Raw genomic sequence first — 22,279 nt, 5'->3', positions numbered from 1 at the left:
TGAGACTTATATCCACAGGATTGACATTAGCTCCCTAGTAAAGGTAAAGGTTCCCTTGCTCGAAAGCCAGTCGAATCCGACTCTAGGGTTGTGGTGCTCATCTCCGTTTCAAAGCCAAAGAGCCAGCGCTGTCCGAAGAAGTTTCCGTGGTCATGTGGCCGGCATGACTAAACACCAAGGCGCACGGAACGCTGTTACCTTCCCACCGAAGTGGTACCTATTTATCTACTTGCAATTTTTTGCTTTCGAACTGCTAGGTTGGCAGGAGCTGGAACTAGAGACGGGAGCTCACTCCATCTTGCGGCACCCGGGTCTCGAACTGCTGAACTACTGACCTTCCACAGCCTGCAGTTCAGCGTCTTAACCACTTGAGCCACCGCAGCTCCTAACAACTCCCTAAGGAGTCCTCAAAGTTTTGTGTTTCTCAATGTTACTGCCCACCAGGCACTCCCTTCTGCCCTTGAAGGCTGCTCCTTAGGTCCTTGTAAACCTTTTCTGGTCATCTGCTGCTACAGTTGCTGGCGAGCACCCTCTACAGGGGCTGGCCTGGACGCTTCCTACCAGAGTTCAGGTACTCCTCTCAGCTCGTAGCTGAGATCCAATTGCCCCATCCCCTGTGCCAGATGTCACGACAGCATCATGTTTTTCTTGTTGTTACATCACTTGGTGATCCACTTGTGGTAGAGTCGCCAAGCCTAGAATGGCCAGACTGCTGATCCACTTACACGATCTTCATACCCAGGTTCTGCAGTCCGTTTGCTGTTTAAAAACTGAACAAAAACAGGGAGGAGCTGCACTCACTGGGAGAGATAAAAATGCTGCAAGCCCAGTTTTAAAGTATAGCTAAAAGCATTTTAGCAAGACCTGCAGATTGTTGAGCTCAGTACAGAGGCTGACATGAACATTGTTATTCATATACTTGTATCAAAATCAATTAAACAATAAACATCTAAAAAAGAAAGCAACACACCAGCTCCCAAACAAAGTTTGTGTCATACACACTGAACTCCCCCGGGGCAAGAGTGCCCTGGTTTGTTTGTTTTGTCTCTTCCAACATAAATTGGAAACACACCTAATACTCAGGACTGTCTATATTGTGTAGTGAAGTGATACGCAAGTCCAAAGTCCCACAAAAGTAAGAAGTTACTTGAGTGACTTTAGAAAAGGGTTCTTAGGGTCCTTTGGATTGTATAAGGAGATTCTAAAGTTTGTTTTAAGACTGTTGAGTGGGCAGGCTGATTGAAAAGCAGGGTTTTTTGAGCGAAGGGTTGGACTTGGACTTTTCTGGAGCATACAATCAGCCTGCAAAGGATGCGGTTAATCTCTCTGATAAGCGTGTGTTTAAAGCAAGAGAAGGAAGGACTCTTATGATCCCAGGTAAGCAAGTAACCAGTGGAAAATAGTGGACTAACTAGCAGAATGGCAAGTTCCTAAAAAAAAAAAAAGTGATGTGAGCAACAGGGGAGAGAAGAAAAGAAGATTGACAACAGAGAAGGAGAAATAAATGTGACTGTTTTTTACCCACTGAAGGAGACCGGGTTCTAAAATATAAATATTTTTTGGGGGGGGGGTTACAAGCGTAAAAAGTGATGCTATTGTTCTTTGAAGTCTGTAAACATCTTGCAGTGATGGAATTACTCTTTGTTTAGTCAGACAAGCTGATTTTGATCTAGCTGCGATTATTGTTGAACACTCCTCATGTTTTAAAGTAACTGTTTAAGAGTAATTAGCGTCTTTATGAGCATTGCATAACCTCCAACACTTGGGCTTTTAGTTAGGTTCTTTATACTTCCTCCTATAGTTTGTAGATTCCCCCCCCCCATTTCTGTTGTAGTTTTTTAGAAAATGCAAATAAAAAATTCCCCTATGGGGGGCCAAAAAGAAAAGAAAAGGATTCTTGCAATCACATGTTCTTGGATGACCAGTTAAATGAAAGAAAAATAAGTATTTTTAAAATACTGAAAGCAATGACAGTGTGCTACAGCAAATCCTACAACAACAAAACCAAGTGAAAGCATATTAATATTTATTTATTTGTCAGATTTCTACCCCGCCCTCCCGGCTGACGCCAGGAGGGAAATGTGTATTTTAGAAAACAGACCATGGTTTAATGGTTTATGACATAGCTGTTCTGGTACTGGAATGATGCCCCCCTCCAAGTGGAATGACAGCCTCTGGAAGTAGCATACGTGTTCTGGCACTGGAATGACACTTGCAGAGTGAAATAGTCCCTGGGAGTAGCAGATGTATTCTGGCACTGGAATGACAGCCCTCAGACTGGAATAACAGCCACTGGGAGTAGTAGAAGTACTCTGGGACTGGAATGGAAACCCCCAAAATGGAATAACAACCCCTGGGAGTAGTAGAAGTGTCCTGGGACTGGAATGAAAGCCCCCATAGTGTAATGACAGATCCTGGTAGTAGCAGAAGTGTTCTGGCACTAGAATGACAGCCTCAGGGAGTAGTAGAAATGCTCTGGGATTGGAATGACAGGTCGCAGAGTGGAATGACAGTCCCACTGGGACTGGAATTACACCCCCGCATGGAATGAAGGCCCCTGGGATTAGCAGAAGTATTCTGAGACTAGAATGAAGGCCCCCTGATTGGAATGGCCCTTCTTGGGAAATAGCAGAAATGTACTTGGACTGGAATGACAGGTTGCAGAGTAGAATGACAGCCCATGGGAGTAGCAGAAGTGTTCTGGAGCTGGAATGACAGCCCCTGGGAGTAGCAGAACTGTTCTGGCACTGGAATGACAGCTCTAGGGGCTGTCATTCCAGTTCCAATAAACTTCTGCTACTCCCAAGGGCCCCCATTTCACTCTGGGGGCTTTTATTCTAATCCCAGGATACTTCTGCAACTCCCAGGGGCCATCATTCCACTTGGGGGGGGGGGCTCATTCCTGTCCTAAAGCACTAATCCTATTATTTCTGTGTCCTTCCACTCTGGGACCTGTTATTCCAGTTCCTGAGCAGTTTATCTGGGCCCAGAGACATTAACTGTAAATCCACCCTGCATTTTCATTGCAACTGTTTTGTGCTGTAGATAGAACCTATTCAAATCAACTGGCATCCCTGGCTCTCATTATCTCTAATGGGCCTTCAAGACCCTCCCCCATTGTTTCCAGTGAGCAATGCTTTCATCCCTTTAGTACATCCCTCAAAGTAAAAGTGGATGGCCCTGACCTGGATAGATTAGGCAAGCCCAATCCCCTCAGATCTCAGCAGCTAAGTAGGGCAGACCCTGTCAAGGCAGAGGCAGGCTATCATACCACTTCTCTGAATGCCCTCCATGCCCCAGTAGGAGTTGCCAGAGGTCACCATGACTTCCAGGCATGGCACAGCACACACACACAGGCGTGCACACACACACACAAATACAAAAAAAAAAGTTAAGTGGATGGAGAGAGATCTTTCCCTCTTCTGTTTGGAAGTCCTTCATTGGGCAGCAGCAATTAAACCAGCAACCAAGCATCAGTGCCAGGGGTTGCAACCTGTATGTGAGCAAGGACTTTATCAGGGCTCTTTTAAAAAAATCTTCCTGCTGGTTTCAAATATCCTGTTGCACTTTGTCTTGTTCTTGAAATAAGCCACTTGGAATATTGTTTATAAAAGAAAAGCAGGAGATACATTTACTAAATATTTTTTTTAAAAAAATACTAGGAGGAAACGCAACAGGGGAAGCCTTGGCAAGGATGTGAAACTTTCGGCTGCTCAAAATTGCCTCTTTGGATGCGACCGTCTCGAAACTTCCCATCATGCTCCCCCGGTTTTTCTGTCTCCAGCTGTTCCGAGAGGGAAAGTGGACAATTGTTCCAACGAGGGATGGGTGGACTATTTTGGATGACAGCGTGAGGGAAAACGACGGACGCATAAGGCAAATGAAATACCGTCAGAGAGAAGCTGACGTTTCGCAAGAGGGGGCGTGGCCAAAGTCAGGGTTTCAGCTGGACGGACTGACACGCGCCCGGCAACCCACAGGACTTGATACGCGGCCTGGAGTGAGCGCGTGGAACACGAGCCGAGGCTGTGGCGCTCGCATGGTAGGCGTGGCTACTGAGCCACGTTGCAGCCTCGTGAGGGAGGAGCAGGGCGGTTGCTCAACGCCGGCCTCTGAACTCAAGGGCCCCTGCGGGCGTCATTTGAACTGGGCTGATTTGAATTGGGTTGCTAGGAAACGAGTGCGCAATGTGGGCCAATAGGAAGCCTTTCCTCGTCTTATGACGTTCGGCATGCATGTGAAGAGATTCTCGTTGAAGCGTTAGAATTCAAATCAGCTTTCCGCGGTAGAGTCGTTTGATTGCTGCGACTCCCCTTTCCCAGTGGGCGGGACCCCTTTGGGGAAGGAAACGATGCTTGAACGTGAACATTTCTAGGTATCGTTCCCATGGCTACAGGTGGGGAGGTGTGGTAGGAGGGCGTGGAAGAAGTGAACAGAAACCGCCTACCGGCTACGTGGTGCCTTGAAATTGGGGCTTCGTTCTGCTAGGGGGCGTTGGACGGAGACTGACAGCGTTCTGGTCCGGTCCTGTCAGAAAATGGGCCGGGTCCGTGCCGCTGGTGGAAGAACTCGCCAAACGGGAGGAACCGACATCCTTTGCGGGTTAAAGGGAGTAGTGGTTCTGCACGGGGTGGGGGAGAGGGGATCAGACTGGAGCAAGGTTTCCTTCCTCCCGCCTTTCAGCAGCTCAACGATAGCCAATGGCGACGGGATATAGGCTCGCCGGGCCAATGGGGAGCGTGAACTGCTCGGAGTAGGCCCGCCCTCTTCTCGCTCGCCTTTGCCCGCCCGTGCCTCGCCCACCGCAGCTCTTGCCGTCCAATGAGAGGCGCCGCTGTGTGAAAGGGGCGGGGGAGAGCGCGGGGTTAGGTGGCGAGAGAGGAGGCGCGGCCGGGCCAGAGACTGTGGCGTTCCGTGCTGCGGCGTTTTCGGGCGAGGAGGCTGCGCGGAAGGCAGCGGCGGCGCCACTTCTCCGCGAGGTTCTCCCCTCCCCCGCCAGCCGGCCGTGTCCTCTGCGTCTGACCCCGCGCTTGTCTCGTTGTCAGGAAGGGACCGTGGCTGGGAGACAGTGTGAGGCAGCGAGCGGGCGGCTTGCGGCGGCGGCGGCAGGCGGGCGTCTGGTGCCCCCTGCTCGCCTCGGGCCCCTCCCCTGAGATGGGGAATGGGCTGTCGGAGCAGACGCCGATCCTGTCCAGCCTGCCGGGCTTCCAGTGCTTCCACATCGTGATCCTGGGGCTGGACTGCGCCGGCAAGACGACGGTCCTCTACCGGCTGCAGTTCAACGAGTTCGTCAACACCGTCCCCACCAAAGGCTTCAACACGGAGAAGATCAAGGTGACGCTGGGCAACGGCAAGACGGTCACTTTCCACTTCTGGGACGTCGGGGGCCAGGAGAAGCTGCGCCCCCTCTGGAAGTCCTACACGCGCTGCACGGACGGCATCGTCTTCGTCGTGGACTCGGTGGACGTGGAGAGGATGGAGGAGGCCAAAACGGAACTGCACAAAATCACGCGCATCTCGGAGAACCAGGGAGTGCCCGTGCTCATCGTGGCCAACAAGCAGGACTTGAGACACTCGCTGTCGCTCTCGGAGATGGAGAAGATGCTGGCCACCGGCGAGCTGAGCGCCTCCACTCCCTGGCACCTGCAGCCCACCTGCGCTATCATTGGGGACGGGCTCAAAGAAGGACTGGAGAAGCTGCACGACATGATAATTAAGCGAAGGAAGATGCTGAGGCAGCAGAAGAAGAAGAGATGAGCCGCTGGGGCTGTGAGGGTTAGCTCCTTGTCAGCATTTCAGTAAAACCGTTTCCAGCGCCTGGCCTGCTTGTCTGGATCCTGTACAGCCTAACTATCAAACAGTCAGCCTGATGGGAAGCTTTGCAGACTTAACAGGCCACTGGTTCCCCCACAAGTTCTTCGGCACTACTATTACTTTTTTTTTTTTTTTTTAAAGAAAGAAACTAAAACAAAACTCCCTTGTTACATAGTACAAAACGATCAGGAAACAGATGGGTGGGTAAATGTGACCTGGATATCTAAATAGCCAAATAAAACAATGAAGAGTGTTCTGCTTGGTGGTGTAGTCATATGTTTCAGAGTGCCTTTGCAAGGGAACTGCATTTAAGGCATTAGGTGTTTTCAAACTACTGCTTGTATAAATGGAGTGTAATAGATGAAGATACGCAGCTTTAAAATAGTATCCTTTAACATAATGTCAAGCTAGGAAACCATTATTTAAGGAGGCTGTGAATGTGGAGGGTTCTTATATGAAAGGTTGGCTGTATGGTATGCTGTTAAACTGGTCCTCTTAAAATATCACTTTGCACTCTGATGATTTGAACTATCGATATTGTGGTGGTCATGTTATCAGAAGCTTAATAGATGGAAAAGTTGGGAATACGTAAGAGCATGGATGAGTTTCCTGATAATATAGCATGTCTTGGTGTGTAGGGTTATTTTTGTTTTTTTTAAAAAAAGAAATAGCCGTGCATTGATTTGTTAGCAGTGCTGCTCTGGGTTTGAACCATACTTGATTGTTGTAGGAGGCAAAGTTTGCTGTCCAAAAAAACCTTGAACAATTAAAGGCAAAACTAAATTACTACCATAAGGGACTTGGGTTTCAGAATTCTTACAGTGCAATATTACCTTTAAATGAAATTGATGGCAATAAAATTTGATCGTAATTAATTGAAAAGGAAGTTAAATTCAGTAGAACACATGCAATTTCCATGTGCCCAGTACTGTCAGATTTCTTTTTAATATTCTTGCAGTACTTTTAGGAATGTATTGAAGCTTTATACACTTGAAACATTTTGACACTGTGGAAAAAAGTTTAAAGATGACCTGTGTCTACTCTAATTATATTTTAAGCTTGTTTACAGTCATGCAAACAGTGTTAACTGGGTGGGACAGTATATGATAGAAAGGGGCTCTTTTTCTTACTGGTACAGGTTTTTTAAAGAAACAATTCTTTGGGCAATTTGGGTAGCAGGTTAAAGGGCTAAAAGCCTCTCTTACTCTACTGGTGCTGTGAAATGTTATTAGAATAATTCCACTGTAAAATGAGAGAACTCTGTGACATGGGAACAAGACTTCCTCCTCTTGGCACAACCAATAAAGTTACTGTGTTCTCAGTTATAGAGAGGATAACTACAGCTCTGAATGTCAGTAAATAAAACTTATTGATACTTGTATAAAATCAAATTTTATAGCCAGAAACTGCTTAGAAGGTAACCAAAAATGCACTTCAGTGTTTTCAAATACTGAAAGTGACAGCTTTTTTAAAATATGAAATCCTGGTCCTTTTTGAAAGAATTGAAGTAGCTTCCAATGGAGCTTTTGTATGTTGGTTATATGTACCTGCACTAGTGACATTGAAAGTCACTTAATGTCTATATTTATAAAAATGTGGATAACTTCTTTAAACCTCAAACCCAATTCCAAATGTGTCATCAAACCGAAGTGGATAGAACATTTTACTATGTGCACATCCTGCTTTTTATCAGAATTGTCTGCATGAAACTGAACCCTTTTTCATGTGAGATTTGTAAATGTTACAATGTTATAAATCACAGATATCTCATTAAAGACTTAATGGCAACTTGCATTATGTTCTGTATGTTTGACAGAAATCTGTTTATGGTTCAAGTAACTTGTGTTTATCTTTTGTGATGGTGGCTGTGAATATTTCGTTTAAATGCCTCTCATTTGTGAATGTTTCATCTAGTGTTGTAACAGGCATGATGACACTTTTGTTTATCTTGGTTGCCCCAGTTAAGTGACATTTCTTTATAACTGCTTTTGCATTCTGAGGCCTGAAGCACACAATCAAATGCAAATTGTAGGTGGTTACTACTGGTATTTCCTTTCATTTCTAGAATATGTTGTTCCAAACAGTAAGTTAGTCAGGTTGCATGCTCCATTGGGTGCAGTGCCATGAATTGTGTACTCTTGACTTAAAAGAGTTAAATGTAAGATAAGAGACAGTGATACTGTGATGCTTTCGCAGATGGCATAACAGTCTTCTCTTCCATACATCATTTATGCTGGACTAGTTAAACATTGTTTTGTTTATAAATAGGGGGAGTACTTATGTTTGCCCCAGGTACTTCTGCATTTGTCCTGTGCACTTAAGTGGTTTTAATTTTGACTTTGATTCCTACTGTTTTTCTTTGAAAAATGTGCTTGAGGCCATGGAAGCATTTCAAAGGGTGTTTTTGCTGTCTATAGCAAAGGCTCTTAAAATGCAGTCCATGTCATAAAAATGAATTTCTGAACACCTAGGTAGTTTCTCTATTAAAGCAGTGGAATTCTGCTGTGTTGTTGGAAGTAGCTGATCTAGAGAGAGCCAGCAGCCTGCTAAGTACTCACTTCCATGCTTAGTGCTCCAGGATTTTTTTTTTTTAGTAAAGTTGAATCTTTTAAAGCAGTAAGACATTTTAGGGAAGTTGGTAGTCCGTATTTCCTGTCTCTCTTATCCCCCCCCCTCCAAAAAAATTGGACCTTAGGGATTATGGAAACTAATTTAGTTTTCCATTGCTATTGAGAAAAGTAGGTGGTAGAAGGCAGTTGCTTCCTAGTAAATCCACTTGCCCAAAAGTCAGGGAGTCCTGGGAGCTGGCAAAAACCTTCCAGTAAAATGACTATGAAAAGAAAGAAAAGCCATCTGAGAAATAATTAATGGGTGGGGAAAACTCTCCTTTTCTTCCCTGGAAGACCTTAATGTAGATTAAAATAGCTCACTCTGTGTGTCATAGGTGATTCTTGTATCAGCCATGCTACCTGAGTTATAATCCTGAGAGGTTAGGAGTGAAAAGAGAAAGAGGTGAATTTTCTGTCTGCTTTTTGATAGCAGTATATTATTCACTATGGAGCTGCAGTGGCTCAAGTGGTTAAGACGCTGAACTGCAGGCTGTGGAAGGTCAGTAGTTCAGCAGTTTGAGACCCGAGTGTGCCGCATGATGGAGTGAGCTCCCGTCTCTGGCCCCAGCTCCTACCAACCTAGCAGTTCAAAAGCAAGAAATTGGAAGTAGATAAATAGGTACCACTTCAGTGGGAAGGTAACAGCGTTCCGTGTGCCTTGGTGTTTAGTCATGCCAGCCACATGACCACAGAAATGTTTTTGGACAGCACGGGTTCTTCGGCTTTGAAACGGAGATGAGCACCACAACCCTAGAGTCGGATTCGACTGGCTTTCGAGCAAGGGAACCTTTACCTTTATATTATTCACTGCACTTGGCTTGTTCACCTTTACAAGAGCTCAGTACAATTTAATGTACCTGTCTCTTGATAGTCTTGTGTACTTCAGTGTATTGTATATTGTATTTTAATGGAGTTTGTATTAGTATGCACATTCTGATCCATAAAGACTTTATGTTCAGAACTACAGTTCTAGCATAAGTGTAAGAAATTATACACTCAGGTATATGTATACCTTACTAGATATCTGATGTAGCTCCACATTGTGAGAGTGAAGTTGAGAGCATTTGGAATGTCCTCTGCTTTTCAGAGTCATGGAAGCATCTGTAATGAAGGTTACAGCTGCATATAGGTGGGTAGCCGTATTGGTCTGAAGCAGCAGAACAGTGGCACCTTTAGGACCAACAAAGTTTTATGCTGGGTATACAGCTGCAGAATTTCTTCCTGATGTCTGACCCTAGCGTGGGATGGATGTTCAGGAAACTCAAGCATGTAGATACTCCCCATGGAAATAGATAGTCTGTGTTTCACTGGAAATGTCTGACCAGCTTTCCTTAGAGAAGCAGTTGATAATGTAGAGTTCATAAAGACCTAATTGTAATGAAAAGGCCATGATGATAATGATGGCAGTGAGTATACTCATGCAAGCATCTGATGTCTGTTGCAGGCATTGTTCCCTCTAAGCTGAGTTAGTGTGAGCTAACTCACAGTTTTTTGGCCTCTGGCTCAAACATTTTTGTCTTCGCTCAGGAGGGATGGCTAATTTATGCAGTAGCCAAATTGTTCTCTCACAACTTTAATGCCAGTAGTCACAAAATAGAATTTTTGCGCACAAGACTCCACAGCTTAGAGGGAGCATTTGTTGCAGGCAGGGGTCATTTGGGGGGGGGACGCGGGGGGACGCCATCCCCCTGGGTGAGGTGCGGGAGGGCGGGGCCTGGAGCTCCCTGCTGGTGCCCGCTGGAGGTCGCCGCCGGCTGTGGGGAGGACACACTTCCGGTGATGTCAGGGGGTGTGGCATATGCTAATGAGTTATGCTAATGAGTCCCCCTAGCTCTTTTTCTACAAAATGACCCCTGGTTGCAGGTATAATTTCGGTATACATTCAGATGTTTTAACACATTCAGTCCTTTTGTATGCATTTTCATTGACTAATCTCCATTTACAATTTTGTGGGTAATTATCATTGTTAGCTGTTCAACAGTTTAAAAGGCTGCATTTCTGTAATATATGTTGTTAATACACCAAATGTATAAATTTCTGTTGAATAGGAATAGCTCAAGTCTACATGGAATGTACACAGTTCAATCTGGAAATATCTTACCTAACCTCAAATACACTTTGGGCAGTCAGGTTCAGTAGTGGGTTTGTACATATGCAGAGTATGCTTTGTGTGTTTGGGGACATCAGCCTTGATACATGGGATCTGGGCAAAAGCTCTACTATAAGCAAGCATGGCTGCTTATTTTTCACTTACTTAATTCTCGTTAGGGTGACGTCTGTCTTCTATTATTAGAAGTAGTGTATAGAGAGTGCATTTTGGGATGGTTCACGGGTTGCATCAATGCAGTGGAAAAACATATTGAACTCAGGAAAATAGTGCATTCTTTCTAGTGGGGGAAGTATGCAAGAGATAAATCTGAGGTGGGTATGTTATGTAACAAGCACTTAAAAGGGTAATTTGATGAGAAAGGTTTATAAATGTCCTTCCAAGCTTTGGTTTTCATTTAACAGTTAAGAGCTTAGCCAGACAGGTGGGACCTCGAAAAATGTGTACCAATACCACTGTAATAAAACAGGTACTAGAAAAAATGGCATTGTGTGTAGCTGAAGATGCTGGTATTATCAAAAAGCCCTATTTGGTGATGCTCATACCTTTGTTAAAAGGTGGGGTGACATTGTAGCAGAAGCAGGATGAATTGCCACTGTGAGTCTGGGAGGTTATGGCAATAGTTGTCTAAATGGGGTGCAAGGTGTGTGTATTACACAATTCAGAATTTTATGGTCAGAAATAAGACCAGATGGAGGATGAACAGAGCCTGGGTGCATGATAATTATATAGCATTCCGTGAAATATTGTTCACTCATAAATTTAAAAACCAGATGTTTTCCCTTCATGGTGGTCTCAAATTTTCTTAGAGAAAACAGGTTCTAGAATACAAACTTGGCTGTTAGTACAGGCTGCTTCTAAAATCCCATTTTATGTTTCCTGGTACCAACTTTCCCCCTAAAAATACTATTTTTAGTAGTGTTAATTTATGCTGTTTTTATGCAACTGGTGTACATATAATCACAGCAACAAAAGTCAGGCTACTAGAGTAGCTGTATTTACTTGTCCCTGTTGTACAGTTATGTTACCATGGGCTTCCTAGAATTGGATGCATCTCTTTAGCTGGTGAAGCATACCCTTTGCATTTGAAGTGATACAAGAAGATCAGCCTCTTCTTCCTCTTTGCCCTTTTAAAACTGATTTCTGTTTTTCCATATGGCTCTTCAGGGTTGTTTCAGGGCTTATTCAAACTCTATTCATTCCTTGTTTTTTGTCATTATAAACACTACCATATCAATGTTGACATTTTTCTATAACATTAAGTAGTTAAAATGCTGTTTATTTGCTAGATTTTTCCAGTGTGAGGCAAAAAGTAGCTCTAGGACTATTTCAGGAGGGAACCTTCTCTTCTAGGCAAGCTTGCCAGCAAGAATCCTGTTTCTGCATAACTAGCTTATCTGAAAAGCAATGGGAAGACAGAGTATTTTAGGCTTGTATACAATAGGACTGCTTTCTAAAAATATCTTGCTGTTGCTAACATCAGATGAGCACCATCACTGTTAGCCTTTGGGAGCCTTGCTGCAAATCGGTTCCTCTCCTGGTATTTTTACACCCTCTTGTTACATGACCGTGTGTCAAACGTTCACCGTGTCTGGTTGGCAGGGCAGGGTTCTCTCATGTGCAGGAAAGGATATCTCCACCTCAATTGGCTGACTCCTAAAAACAAAACAAAAAACCCTATCATTGAACAAACATGGTTTGGGAAATCCAGCTTCTTCCTGCTCTTAGAAATGTAAGTTGGGCTTGCGTTTAAGTTGCTGTTCACATGATGCTCCGCTACAATAGCTAAGGTACCTATGGGATGCAGCTGTGTGGTTCACTTGGCTAATTGCATCACAGTGGTAGTAGTAAGTATACATTTAGAAAAGCAATATTGCTTTCACAAGTCTGCTTCATGTCGACTTTCAGAGGGGTAGGTCTGTTAGTATATTGTAGTAAAATGAAAGCGAAGTCCAGTATGTTTATTCCAGCATGAACTTTTCTGAGTCAGAGCTTGCTTCCTCAGGTACAATGAAGAGAAAATGAATTTCTCACTGCATCTCAGGAAATGAGCTCTGACTCAGGCAAGCTCATGCTGGAACACACATTGTTAGTCTTAAACTGCCACTGTGTTTCTCTCTTTGTTGTGCGTATTTTGTCTCTCACCCAGCCCTGCTGTCTCCTCAGGAGGACTTGCCGGGTTCTTCCCTTTTGTTCCCAATGTATCATCCTGGCTGCACAGGGGGTGCTGAACTTGGCTCCATTTGGCTCTGAGCAGAAAGTTTTCCTGGCAGGCAGGTAAAGCAGTGGGGAAAGGTTCCATTGCTTATTGTATGTCTATCAGGCTGCTTTTAAAGGCAGAGGAACCACATCAATTAGAAATGGCAACTTTGTTTTGCTGCCTCTTGGCTGGTGCCTTTATTAAGAAAATTTAGATCTTGCCTTTCTGCCAAAATGGCATGTAATGTGGCTCACAAAAGATTTAAGATTTATAAATTAGATTTTAAAACACACAGTAGGAATGAAAGCAGCAGTCAAAATGGATCGCTCCTTTTTAATGTTCACAAATTAAAAGTCTTCAAGGAATAAAACACCAAATGCTCTCCAAGATAAAATATGTTTCCAGAAAACTTAGAGGAAAGAGGGCTGGATAGCCTTCCCAGAGTAAGGAATTTCACAGTGTGGGGGCTGCTGCAGCTGAGAAAGCCCTGTCTCTGATATTGGCCAGTCTCATCTTGGTTAATGCAGGCATGTAGAACCAGTGCAACAGATAGCTGATCTTGGCTCATGAGCTGGCTTGTACAGGCAGAATCAGTCCCTTAGGTGCTGGAAACTCCACCCCCCCCCCCATGGTATAGCATAGAACTGCTCTGTATCACCATCCAGGTTGCACTAGGCTTAATGCAGTCCCTAGCCATGCACTGTGACCCACAGTCATCCCTCATCCCTTTCTGTGTTTAGTTGCTGCAGATGGGCATTAGTAACTGGAGGCTCTAGAGGACTACCAGCATATGCCTTGTTGACTATACGTGACTTGGAAATGTACAGATTGTCAAATAAAACAGGAGAGCTTCACCAACACAGTGGAGGGGAGAGATGAAAAGCATCCAGTTTCCACAAGTGATTTCTGCCAAATATGTCAGACACCAAGAACCTACAGCAAAAGCCTCTTCTGTGGCAGGGAGCATAATATCCCTTTCTATTCCACACTTTCACAGGGTAGCATACATGTATTTCGTCCTCCTTTATCCTCACAACTCTGAGGTAGATTAGGTCAAGACAGAGCAACTCACCCAAGGGTAGTTATCCAGTGAAGTTTGTGGCAGAGTGGGCATTTGACCCTGGGTCAGACGCTTTAACCAATGTACCACACTAGCTCATTGAGATGCTTTTTATGCAAGTGCCATGAATTACATGTAAGAACATAAGAGACGCCAATGTTGGATCAGGCCAAAGGCCCATCTAATCCAACACTCTGTCACACAGTGGCCAAAAATACCAGGTGCCATCAGGAGGTCCACCAGTGGGGCCAGGACATTAGAAGCCCTCCCACTGTTGGCCCCCCCAAGCACCAAGAAGACAGAGCATCACTTGCCCCAGAGCCCCTATCTATACCTTGTGGCTAATAGCCACTGATGGACCTCTGCTCCATATGCTTATCTAATTCCCTTTTGAAGCCGTCCATGCTTGTAGCACCCACCACTTCCTGTGGCAGTGAATTCCATGTGTTAATCACTCTTTGGGTGAAGAAGTACTTCCTTTTATCCGTTCTAACCCGACCGCTCAGCAATTTCATGGAGTGCCCACGGGTTCTTGTATTGTGAGAAAGGGAGAAAAGTACCTCTTTCTCTACCTGCTCTTTCCCATGCATAATCTTATAAACCTCGATCATGTCACCCCTCAGTCGTCTTTTCTCCAAGCTAAAGAGCCCTAAGCGCTTTAACCTTTCCTCATAGGGAAAGTGTTCCAACCCTTTTATCATTCGAGTTGCCCTTTTCTGCACTTTTTCCAAAGCTATAATATCCTTTTTAAGGTGTGGTGCCCAGAACTGCACACAGTATTCCAAATGAGGTCTCACCATTGATTTATATAGGGGCATTATGATATTGGCTGATCTGTTTACAATACCCTTCCTAATAATCCCCAGCATAGCATTGGCCTTCTTTATTGCAGTCACACACTGTCTCGACATTTTCAGTGAGTTATCCACTACAACTCCAAGATCTCTCTCTTGCTCAGTCTCTGCCAGTTCAGACCCCATCAATGTGTATTTATATTTAGGATTTTTGGCTCCAATGTGCATCACCTTGCACTTGGCCACATTGAACCCCATTTGCCATGTTGACGCCCACTTGCCCATCTTTGACAGATCCCTTTGGAGTGCCTCACAATCCTCACTGGTTTTCACCACCCTGAACAACTTTGTATCATCCGCAAATTTAGCCACTTCACTGCTTACTCCCAACTCCAAATCATTAATGAACAAGTTAAAAAGCAGTGGACCAAGTACTGATCCCTGTGGTACCCCACTGCTTACACCCCTCCACTGGGAGAACTGCCCATTTATACTCACTCTCTGTTTTCTATTAATTAGCCAGTTTTTGATCCATAAAAGGACTTGTCCTTTTATCCCATGATTTTTGAGCTTACTTATGAGCCTTTGATGAGGAACTTTATCAAAAGCTTTCTGGAAGTCAAGGTAAACAATATCTATTGGATCCCCCTTGTCCACATGTTTGTTCACCCCCTCAAAGAACATTAACAGGTTTGTGAGACAAGATCTTCCCTTACAGAACCCATGTTGAGTCTGCCTCAATAGGTTTTGTTCATCTATGTGCCTACTAATTCTTTCCTTAATAATGGTTTCCACCAATTTACCCGGTATCGACGTCAGACTGACTGGCCTGTAATTTCCCGGATCTCCTCTGGAACCCTTTTTAAAGATGGGAGTGACATTAGCTACCTTCCAGTCCTCAGGAATGGAGGCAGATTTTAAGGACACCAAGACTGTCCATGATCTGGAAGATGCTTCCCTGTATGGCGCTACTGTTGTTCCCTGAAAGTGTCTGCTGCTGTCTCCCATGTGCTTGCCTGTAGTAAGGCAACCTTGACTGAGGAACAGGTAGATTTGAGTCTAGTAGCACCTTAGAGACCAACAAGATTTTCAGGGGATAAGTTTTTGAGAGTCAAAGTTCCCTTTGTCAGATTCTAGATTACTGAGGAAGAGTCACCGAGCTTTTGGAATGGGAGTGGATCCAAACTGGAGTGAATTATGAATAAATCCCATTTCCAGCAGGCCTAAGGATTGTACTGACGGCATTTTGACTCCAAAATGCAGGCTATAAAGGGGGTGGCATATGCTGTGTTTTTGTTTTTAAGGGGAGAAGGGGTCTTTTTTGCAGTACAAGATTAGGAACTATTTTCCGGACCTGGGGCTTCATAGATCTTCCTTTGACTTAGCTGCTTGGTAATGAAGCTGTCTGCACAGGATGTAGCTGCTGCCAGATGATAATGCAGAATGATGGGTTGGACCATGGGAAGCCTCAGGGTGGCTCTGTGTGGTGCTGAGTTCTCACAACAAACTGATTGCTTTCTCATAATAACGACAGGAACTGGGGCAGATAATCCATGTAACTGCACTTGTTCTTGTTGCAGACTCATAAGCAGTATGTTGTGTCTAGAAACCTCTCAAAATGTGTTCCCAAGAATAGTGCCTTGGCCCTAATATGACTGGGTTTTGTTGGGCAAGGAGAGATTCTGCAGCATTAGCATGATGTTTAAAGGACTCTTAGGTCTGGACTCCTTTATTGTAACGTGTGCTGCACAACAAGGTATAGAAATCACACAATGCTTGCTTAGAAAGCACCAGACTAGAGAGAGGTTATCTACCCTGAGTATTATTCCTGTTTACAACAGCTCTGTCAAGTAGATTACCACTACAGCCTTTCACAGATTAGGTGCTTGGGCTGTGGGGGAGAGGCTGGCTCCATCCATGTTCTCACCATAGCTAAATTGGGATTTAGAGCTGCAAGGTCTGTTATCATACTGAGTAGGTCACACTGGCACTTTTACTTTGTGAAGCAATACAATGTTATAGGTGACTGATAAAATAACTATGCCATTTTACTGGCTAAAAGACAGGCCCATATTGTTTAGCGTGTTCATCATGGGGGTGGACAGGGATGCATAGTACAACATAGAAGACTATTTCAGAAAGAGATGGTGGAACTCGAGGGTCCCTGGCAAGTACACCCAGTAGCCCTTGCTTTTCCTTAATGTGGGGAAACTAGCGGTTATTCAGTGCTGAGGAATGGGTGCTGTACGTGAACTTGATGATACTTTTCATCTTCAGCGTCATTCACAGTAATTATGCTTTGTATTCTGCCAGCACACATGTACATTCCTGGTGGTCTTTGAAAACCTCCCAGTCCAAGACTCTTCCAAGTCTGCGGAGGTACAAATCCCTTAGCCCAGCACTCTCAACCCGCCCGCCCCGCCCCCCAAATCTGTGCTGTGGCTCATTTTGTGTAGGCAGCCAGCACTGTTGCTCGTAGGGATGGTAAACACATTTTCCCAGTTCTGGCCTGCTATTGTTCCATTGGTTTGTTCAGGCTATTTCACCTTCCTCCTAATTTAACATTGAGAATTTCTGAAATATAATTCCAGGAGTGGCACATCCACAACTTACCAGAGGTTTAATTTCCTTCTATTGTCATGTTCCCCTGCACCTACATTTATACACAGTAAAGAAGATCTATGAGGAAACTCTGTACTAATAGAGGATTTGGTATGCATCCTGGCATATATATTCCTTTTTTTATGCATCTATTGTGCACAAATATCCTGAAGGTAACAAAGCATCCTATTTCATAAACAGGGTCTCTTGGACTGTGTGGATACTTACGAAACTTCAGTTTGTTTTTGGAAAATAAAATTTACTCCCCTCCCCCTCCATGACAGACAGCAAAAACATACAGCATCTTGGATGAAAGAAAAACAAGAGGAGTGAACCCTATGAATCCATTCAGGCAAATTTTCATTAAGTGGGGAAAGATCATCCTAGAATGTTTTTCGCAGTAGGCTGTGGAGAATCTTTCTTTGCCAAAGGAAGATGGAGTGTGAAAAAAAATTCCTAGGATCCTACCCAGAAAAAAAGACTTAAAAATAAATCAACAGCATTCTTTGTGTTGCAGAAATACCTTAAGTCTGAAATGCTTCTTACTGCATTATTGAATTAAGTAAGCCCAAGGTCTGACATGGTTCAGAGTTGACTCCAGGGCTGAAACTGGGATTCAGGGATGGAACTCTGCACTGCACCATGACTACATGCCTATTTGGCACCAAAAGTATGCCAAGTTGTTTATAAAAGTGAAATGCTTCTTTTTAGGAGGCTTATAGTCTATAATTTTAGTTACGGGAGGGACCATGACTCAGTGATAGAGCATTTGCTTGGCATGCAAAAAGTCCGAGGTTCAATCCCTAGCATAATTAAAAGGATACAGTGGTAGGTGATGTGAAAGACCTCTTACTTAGACCCTGGAAAGCCACTGCCAGGCTGAGTAGACTATACTGACCTTGATGGACTTGTGCTCTGATCACTATGAGATAGCTTCATATGTTCAAAGTCTTGTGTTTCCAGTGATACATAATGCAGATGTGTGTGTTTGTGTGATACTGTTATGCTATCTGTATGCCACTTGTCAACACAAGGGGTCTCAAAGTGGTTTATACTTTAAAAAAATATATTTTCCATTAAAGTATGGAGGGGTCCATCTGTGCCTGAAAAGAGCTCACTGGGCTGAGGTGACAAAGCAGAGCATATTTGTGGTCTTGTACACCATGCAAGGCTCCTGGAACTTTAAGACTGTGCTATTAGTTTGACTCAAAATTATGGTTGTCAGCATTTCTATTGTGTTTCTGTTTCAAAGCCATAATAACTTTAAAAGCCCTGGAATTACATTCCGGGCTTGGAGGCCTTCTGCTTTTGGATTCTTGTCAAAAGCGGTCATTTAATTCAACACTTACCATTGGAATGTAGACAAACAAAAAAACTTGGGAGCAGTGGTCTTTTTTTAATAACACGTTGGTTTATTTTTAAATGAAATAGTGTTCGGCCATGTTTCCTTCTAGCAATCCTGGAGGCTTTCAGCTGTGAGGACCTGAGTGTTTTAGAACTGGAGAATCTGTATAATTGGCCACATCAGCCTGTGTGGCAAGTTCAGCCCTGTTCCAATTCACATCAGGTTGCAAAAATTCACTTGGCCAAGTTTTACTTCATTAATTAGGCTTGACCATTTCTCTCCCCCTCTCTCTTTGTGCCTCTACACCTTTCCAGTTGCATACAAAGATAGGCTTGCCAAGGCCCCCCCGGGGCGGGTATACTCCCGCCCGAGAGGTCCGTTACCAGACGCCAGCAAATTGGGCCCCGGGGGGAACTCCACCCCCTTCCGGCACACGTCCTCAGCGTGATGATGTCACCCAGAGGTGACATCATCACGCTGGCCACGTTGGCGGCAGGACGCTCTATGATTTGAGGGAAAACTCTATGGTTTTCCCTCAAGTCCTAGTGGCCCCGCCCCCAACGTGCTGATGTGATGACATCACTTCCGGGTGGCGTCATCGTGGCGGCGTGCGGGCTTTGCATGCGCACACAGACTCCTGGGACGGCGCGGGACTCCCCCGCAGTAAGTAATTTTGGACTTGGCAACCCTATACAAAGAAGAGTTTACAAGAGCAGCATTCTATGGTATTGACAGATATGTGTAAACTAGAAATAATGCCCGTTGTGGAAATAAATACAACGGGATCTAGAAAGAGGCTCTGGGAGAGTGCTCTGACTTTGGGCAAACAGTGTCAGTCTGCTTTTAAAACATGAACCTGGGACCTGCACACCACCAGAATACAGCAGGTTCCCTATGCAACTGACATTCCAAATGCCTTGCGGGGGGGGGGGGGTTTGGGGTGTGGAATGGAGTGAAGTCAAATCAGCTTCCATATGCAAAAGACCAGGTTGTCACAGCAGTTGTGGTGTGGGCGGGACCTGGGCTTTGCCTTCTGATTGGTGGTGATATATGCTGAGGAGCAGTGCCATCAGCCATACACTAAGGGAGTGCATTTTAGAATTAGAACTTTGGCACCCACTATTCAATTATATATAAGGAGAGATAATATAATGTCTAGACATCAGACTTCAATAAGAGCTGATCAGTTTTCCACCTCTTCTTCAGTGACCCAGCGATGAAGATACATTTGAACACATACAGAGTTTCTTCACCAGTTAGTGACCCCAGCTGTTGGGGGGGGGAGAACACCCATTTCTTCCAGGGCAAATGGCAGTGCTGCCAGTTAGGGATGTGCTTGTGTGAAGAGCCCCATGCAACATAATTCAACAGACTGTCGGTAAAGGCAAAGGTTTCTCTTGCTTGAAAGCCAGTTGAATCCGACTCTAGGGGGTGGTGCTCATCTCCGTTTCCAAGCCAAAGAGCCAGTGCTGTCAGAAGACATTTCTGTGGTCATGTGAACGGCATGACTAAATGCTGAGGCACATGGAATGCTTATTACCTTCCCACTGAAGCGGTACCTATTTATCTACTTGCAATTTCTTGCTTTCGAACTGCTAGGTTGGCAGGAGCTGGGGCCAGAGACGGGAGCTCACTCCATCATGCGGCATAATAGTGACACCATAAACACTAACGGACTATGCATATCAAGTCTCATTTCGTTCACAAACTTTGTCAGAGTGTGTAGCGTTGAAATTTCTATATCTAACTACAAAGATAAAAATTATCATTAGCAAAAAATAATGCAAGGCTATGACAGGGCTGCGGTGGCTCAAGTGGTTAAGACGCTGAACTGCAGACTGGAAGGTCAGTAGTCCAGCAACTCGAGACCTGAGTGCCGCATGACGGAGTGAGCTCCCGTCCCGTCTCTGGCCCCAGCTCCTGCCAACCTAGCAGTTTGAAAGCAAGAAATTGCAAGTAGATAAATAGGTACCGCTTCAGTGGGAAGGTAATAGCATTCCATGTGCCTCAGCATTTAGTCATGCCGTTCCCATGACCACAGAAATGTCTTCTGACAGCACTGGCTCTTTGGCTTGCAAACGGAGATGAGCACCACCCCCTATAGTTCGATTCAACTGGCTTTCGAGCAAGGGAAACCTTTACATTTACCTTATACATTCAACTGACTGTTATATACTTACAGTTAATTCATTTAACAAGCAATATGGCCATTTCTCATGCTCTAAGTAAACCGGACATTAGATAAGAACTAAATAGTCTTTGGATATTTTTCTTTGGCATAATACTTCACAGTTGTTCTGCTTATTTCCACTGCCCATCCAGTGATCTCTTTTTTTGGTTTGCATTTTTATGGTTCCGTCTGAGAGCCACTTACAGTTTTTCCCTGGCTTTTTGTATGATATATCTTCAGCTGCTATTTCGACAACCGCTGAATGAATTTCTTACCACAGTTTGTCAGGCATTCTCTCAGCCATGTCCAGCTGTTCAAACCTATTTTTTACTTCAATTGAGTATGTGGATGGGATTTTGGTGACGTCAAACTTCTTTAGTGGTGCTATCCTTTTGATGTTACATAGTTTGATTCTGATTTTAGCCACCAACAATTCATGGTCTAAACCACAGTCGGTGCTTGGATATGTCGACAGTGAGTGCTGAACTGGTCCATCTATGATTGCATAGAATATAGTCAATCTAATTATGGTGTAGTTTGTTTGGTGAGGTCCAAGGGTATAAGTGGTTTTTGCTGTATGAACCAAGTATTCTTGATTTGAAAGCGGTTTTCTTGGCAAAATTGTACCAAACAATTGCCTGCATCGTTCCTTACCCCAAGTCCAAATCTACCCGTGATGCCTGTCTCAGCTTGGGTGCCAACCTTTGCACTGAAATCTCCTAATATGTAAACAGTGCCTTTTTTGGACACTGTTTTCAGAGTTTCTTGGACGATGGCATAGTAACCCTCTATGTTGAGTTCCGTTGTGTCAGTTGTTGGGGCATAGACTTGGGCAAATGTGATGTTGAGGGGCTTGGCACGAATTTGGGTAGTCATAATTCGATTGTTGTCCATTGAGAAGCTTTCTACTGCATGACCAAATTTCTTGTTTATGATAAATCCTACTCCATTTGTTTTCTTGGTGTCATGTTCTGAATAGTGGACAGTAAAATCCTGAAGAAAATGCTGGAGTTTCTTACAGCAGCATTGTGTGTAGTGCACGGTGGCTTTTCCAAAATATTGCTCTAATTTGTCATAGTGTTCTTGCTGTGGAAAGAAATTATGAATAATATTATTATTACAAATTAAACGTGATCAAAGTATATCAAGACAAGTAAATGTGCCAGATCTATTCTTGTCTAGGAAAAAAAATGGGATGAGATGGTAATCTCATGAGGGAAATGTTCAGTTTTAAAAATGCTCCTGATTCATGGGACAGTTGGAATCTCTCCTTATATATAATTGAATAGTGGGTGCCAAAGTTCTAATTCTAAAATGCACTCCCTTAGTGTATGGCTGATGGCACTGCTCCTCAGCATATATCACCACCAATCAGAAGGCAAAGCCCGGGTCCCGCCCACACCACAACTGCTGCGACAACCTGGTCTTTTGCATATGGAAGCTGATTGGACTTCACTCCATTCCACACCTCAAACTCCCCCCCGCAAGGCAGTTGGAATGTCAGTTGCATACGGAATCTGCTGTATTCTGGTGGTGTGCAGGTCCCAGATTCATGTTTTAAAAGCAGACTGACACTGTT

General features: G+C 44.3%; 1 protein-coding gene across 1 annotated transcript; it reads left to right on the top strand.

Annotated features, from left to right (window-relative positions):
• The first annotated feature begins 4,818 nt into the window (after positions 1–4,818).
• ARL4A (ADP ribosylation factor like GTPase 4A) lies at positions 4,819–5,941 on the top strand. The gene has a single exon (XM_015419607.1). The coding sequence runs from the start codon at positions 5,155–5,157 to the stop codon at positions 5,755–5,757; it is 603 nt and encodes a 200-aa protein (XP_015275093.1). The 5' UTR covers positions 4,819–5,154; the 3' UTR covers positions 5,758–5,941.
• Positions 5,942–22,279: the final 16,338 nt, after the last annotated feature.

This window comes from Gekko japonicus, unplaced genomic scaffold (genome assembly GCF_001447785.1).
Source record: "Gekko japonicus isolate JY-2015 unplaced genomic scaffold, Gekko_japonicus_V1.1 scaffold1060, whole genome shotgun sequence".
Taxonomy (NCBI): Eukaryota; Metazoa; Chordata; class Lepidosauria; order Squamata; family Gekkonidae; genus Gekko; species Gekko japonicus.
This window is presented reverse-complemented; position numbering and strand designations above follow the sequence as displayed.